The sequence below is a fragment of the Daktulosphaira vitifoliae genome, unplaced genomic scaffold (assembly GCF_025091365.1).
Source record: "Daktulosphaira vitifoliae isolate Bord-2020 unplaced genomic scaffold, ASM2509136v1 Scaffold_3, whole genome shotgun sequence".
Lineage (NCBI taxonomy): Eukaryota > Metazoa > Arthropoda > Insecta > Hemiptera > Phylloxeridae > Daktulosphaira > Daktulosphaira vitifoliae.
Genome location: NW_026099574.1, coordinates 12,935,997 through 12,941,312, shown reverse-complemented (window position 1 = coordinate 12,941,312; position 5,316 = coordinate 12,935,997). Strand labels below are relative to the sequence as shown.

At 25.7% G+C, this 5,316-nt stretch overlaps 1 protein-coding gene across 14 annotated transcripts in view; it reads right to left on the bottom strand.

Annotated features, from left to right (window-relative positions):
* The window catches only part of LOC126902327 (uncharacterized), a 137,466-nt gene that overhangs the window by 17,160 nt on the left and 114,990 nt on the right, over positions 1-5,316 (bottom strand). The window contains exon 1 of one of the 14 annotated variants that reach the window (XM_050679467.1): positions 1,359-1,523. The exons of the other annotated variants lie outside the window; for them this stretch is intronic. Coding sequence (XP_050535424.1) covers positions 1,359-1,435 — 77 coding nt within the window. The 5' untranslated portion in view covers positions 1,436-1,523. Of the gene's footprint in view, positions 1-1,358; positions 1,524-5,316 lie in introns of those variants that run through there. 14 annotated transcript variants of the gene reach the window in all.

Genomic DNA, 5,316 nt, shown 5'->3' with positions numbered 1-5,316 from the left:
TTTTTTTTTGATAGTGATTTTAATCACTGTCAGATATCATTATACTTGATCCAACTATGCCACCTCACCACTGTGCCGCGACCCCCTGTGATGGGTTTTTATGTCTGACACTACTTTTTCTCAGCTATCACTGGACAGATTTTTCTCAACGATACGACAGAAATAACAAATCGTATCTAGTTGAAGACATACTCCCTAAATTTTAACATTTTTTTCTTAAAACTACCATAACTTATTGAAAAATGAACGAATTAAAACTAAGTTTTTTTTAAATTTAAACCTTAGGTATTTCCCTTTTATTTGATACATTTTTTTTTGGAAATCTGACATTTTGCCTATCCACATTCAAAATACCAACTTTTTTACAAAAGTCAATTTTTTCAATTTAACTTTTAGAAGTATTGCGTCTTTTAAACAAATATTATATTAAGGTTAAGAAAAGTTGCTTTAAATTTTTGAAGTAGCTTAAATTGTCCTTTTTAGCTTAAATTTCTTGTTGGCTCTGCTATTTTTATATGATAATACTCGTTTTAAACTAATTATTAATAATATCAAAAATTAGTGGAAAAATCTAAATGTAGATTTGAAATCAGGGCGAAATATGGGTTTAGAAAAGTATATTTTTGACTCTCATGAAAATTCTTTGTACACTATTTAATCATAATTAACCATAAATTATAATCTAAAAAGTTTTGTGTCAAACACCCCAATTTTTATACATATTTGTCATAAAAGTAACAACTCTTTTGTAATTTTTTTATAATTTCTTCGTATAAATTATAATATTAAATTATTGAATATAAATGTCATACTATATTTAATTGCTATACTAAATACTTATTCATATACAGGGTGTAAATCTTTCGAACCATAGTAATGTATGGGCGAGTATCCTGGTGAAGTGTAAAATAGGACCTCGTTTTTTTTTTCTCCAAAATTGGAGGAATTTTGTAATAACCCCCCGAATTTCTCTAAAATTAAAAATAAATCATACCACAATATTTCCCGCAATATTCTCATACAAATTGAGTGGTCACTCGATTTTTTGTAACTTTTGCGTCCTCCCCTGAACTTTGGGTTCAAAGTTGGAAAAAAATTTCACATTAGTGTGACCCATCAATTTGTATTGAAATTTTACTAGGAGTCCTGTGATGTAGTTTATTTTTAGTTTAAACGATTAAATAACAAGAAAACCCGAAAAAACCCATAAATAATGTGATATTCAATGGAATTTTTAAAAAAATTGTAGCAAAAAGAATTTGCCAAGCATAATTTTCATGATATTATCATAAAATTGCATTCCATTTGAATCGAATTTTTTTACATATTAAAATAGAAAAATACGAATAAATACTCACTCATTTTTAAGATCATCAGATGTTCCATAGCTTGTATGAAATATTATAAATAATTTTAATAAAATCATTTGAATCATTTTTATTGTAAGAAATTTGACAATTTGATGAAATACAAAGAAATTTTAGTACAAAAGTTTAATTTTCATTGAAAATATTATGTGTTAAGCTGTTTCATAATTTATTAATTTATTACAGTTGATTTTAATATTATTACTCATTATTTTATATTTATAGCATAGTTAAACAGAGAAGCGAAAAATTTGATATCGTCATAACCAGTATTTGTACAAAAACACTTTGTAATCTGTAAATAACTTTGTGCTGTTGAGTTTCTAAGTAATTGGTCGTTAAAAATTAATTTTATTGTAGAGATTATATTTTTTTTCATGTTTATAACAATGAATTATTGAAAATTTGAGAACGTATGATGATAATATGTGCTCCCGGTGTCTGAACCTACTTAAAACTGTTATCTAAAAAAAAATTTAATTTTTCATAATAACATTTTTTATGATTAACTTAGAGCTACTATTATTCAGTAGAAAATATTACGAGGATTTCAAATATATAATTATTATTATAGTTAAATAAACATTTGCTATTGTGTCACGTTGCCATTATTGTAGAAAACTATTATAATAAAACACAGATAGGTCATTCGATTCTAGAAACTAATATATTATGGATTAATATTTATTGAAAAATTGGCAATCGTCCGAATTACTATTTAAAGCTAAAAGATCTGAAAATCATGATCAGTCAATTCTAGTGTTTTGTGTTGAATGGTATCAGTACAAAAAACATCCCAATAAAAGGTGATTTTTATCGCAAACATTTTTTTTTTAATTTCGACAGCCATTTGCACATAGAAGATAAGGTGTCGGGATAAATTTTTTTTTTTCATTTTATAGTATATAACATAACATTTGATTTGATATATGTTTAAAGGACGCAGTATTTCCGGAACATTTTCAAAAGTTCAGTTGAAAAAGTAAGTTTTTGTAAAAAACTTGCTATTTTCAACCCCTTTATACTTATACTTCTTTATTCCTAAATAGTAGTTCTATGAATAATAAGAATAATATGTGATTAAATATCTATTAAATCATTTAAATATAATATGAAATTGATATTTAACAATTTAGTATTGTATAGAATTTTTACGGAGAAATTATAAAATATTACACAGTAGTTGTTACTTTTATGGTAAATGTGTATAAATATTGAAATATTGTATACAAAACTATTCGGAAGATAATTTGTGGTTAATTATAAATTAATAGTCTACAAAGATTTTTCATCAGAGTAAAAAATATACTTTTTTAAACCCATTTTATGTGTTGAATTCAATTCTGCAATTAAATATTTTTTTTAAAGAATCATTAATATATAAATTGAGAATTCTGAATTTAAACCGTACAAATAATAATAATGATACGGACAATTTTTGCACAAATATTAATTTAGTTACAATTAAGCATTAATTTTAACAAAATAATCATCAAAAAACAAGTAGGAATCTATTGAACGTTAGTTTTCTTTTTTTTCAAGGCTGATATTTCTTTTAGAAGAAGATCCCATAAGTTTTTTGGCATATGACTGGAGTTTGTATTTAATTATATTTTTGTCACGTTTTTTTGCTTCCAGAAGAAATTCGAAATAACCATATTGTTTCATGATTTCAAGATTTCTAGGTGTTATATTTTCTTTATATTTTCCCAACACGTTTGGCTTCGGATGTATTATTGCTACAATAACATGAAATTTTCCATTTACTTTTTCACCATCAATTATAGTTTCATTTGTTTTTGTCACACCAATTCCTATGTTAATGGAACTTTTCCATATTACAGTAGTTGAAATTCGATACTTCCAAGAATATTTCTGATCTACTTATAATCATACATCTTAGTAAATAAATAATAATGAGTTCATTAATGTACAATTATTTAGCCACAATTCGATTCTAATAAACGAGGGTTTGTCATAAAAATATGACGTTAGGTAAACCATAATAAACCGAACCTACATGTTACGGTTCAATCGATATATGTGCTGCGCTCGATGCAGAACTACACTCGTTTCCTCCACCTTCTTCTTCACCATCAGTTAATATTAGGTTAAGGAAAAGTTTTGTAAAATGAGTTAGTGTATGTTTAAATATTGAGTTCGGTGTATATGTGTATTTTTTGTTGAGTAATTTGAGCCGATATTTTTTTTTATTTATTTAGCTAACGCCGAACGGCAATTTAAAGTGATACAATAAAACAATAAAAACTAAAAATTAATTATGGTATTACATGATAACTTTAGCAATATTATTTACAATTATAGAAATCTATTTATAACAAAAATATATTATAAATTTAAATTATTTTTATTTCGTTCTGAGTACATATATTTATTGCTTTTAGCTTTGATGCGAAGCTGAGAAGGTATTGGTTTTACTATGATGTGTTTTTTTTTTTTTACTTAAAACTAAATATTACTAAATACGAATTATAATCATTTGACATATCGTTGAAATAGTAGGTCTAGTGAGGTTTGGCAACATAAATCGTACCCACAAAAAGAAACACATAGTAAAATAATATTAACATAAATATAAATTTCTTCTCATGAGGGGAGACTATAGTCCTTTATATTTATTGAAGTTATTAAATCTAAATGAGATAAATACTAAATGATTTGAAAATTTTATTCAAATAAAAAAAAAATGCAAAATATTAATTGCCACAGACGGATTTGAACCTCGTACCGTTAGCATGAAAAACACAAGTGTGACCAACTTGGCAACTGTTCGTTGCTTTCGCCGCAAGAAAAAATTTGCTTTTTAAGCTAACCCAAATTTAAAAATTACTTTTTCGACTTTAAAAAAGCAAAAAAAATTAATAAGTTTAATTTCCTATGTCTTTTGAACTTTATTCTATTTCAATTAAATAATAAAATATTCATGAAAGCCACTGTATTGCCCTTATAAGATAATTTAAATTAAAATAAAATACAAAACCCAGAATTTTAACACAAAAATAGCATATTTTTGAATACGGTAGCCATTTGCACATAGAAGATAGGTCGTCGGGACAAATTTTTTTTTTTAATTTTATAGTACATGACATAAGCTTTAATTTGACATATGTTTAAAGGACGCAGTATTTCCGGAACATGTCCAAAATTAAGTTGAAAAAGTTAGTTTTTGTAAAAAAACTGCTATTTTAAATCCCCCTTGTGAGCAGAATAAGTGTTAGATTTTCAAAAAAAATGATATCAAATGAAAGGAAAAACCTAAGGTTTCAATATAAAAAATATTATTTTGATTTGTTAATATTTGGAAAAGTTATGGCAGTTTTAAGTACAAAAAACATCCCCATAGAAGATGATTTTTATCGCAAACATTACATTTTTTTTTAAATTTCGACAGCCATTTGCACATAGAAGATAAGGTGTCGGGATAAATTTTTTTTTTTCATTTTATAGTATATAACATAACATTTGATTTGATATATGTTTAAAGGACGCAGTATTTCTGGAATATTTTCAACCTCCCCCCCACCCCAATAAGCAGGTTAAGTATTAGATTCTCAAAAATATGATGTCAAATAAAAGGGAAATATCTAAAGTTTTAGTATAAAAAAAAATTATGTTGATTTGTTTATTTTTAAAAAAGTTACGGCAGTTTTTAGTAAAAAAAATTGAAAAAATTTCGAAAATTAGCGATTTTTAAATTTGTAATTTTTTTGGAGGTTTCACCCATTTACGGGGAACGAGGGAATTTTTTTCAATTTTTGAGGGTAATGTCTTCGACTAGATACGATTTGTGATCTTTTGACGTATCATTGAAAGAAATCGGTTCGGTGAGAGCTGAGAAAAAGTGGCAACAGACATAAAAAAAAATAAAAAAAAAAATACACATTATGGTAAATTTAATACCTTCTCAGCTTCGCATCGAAGCTAAAAA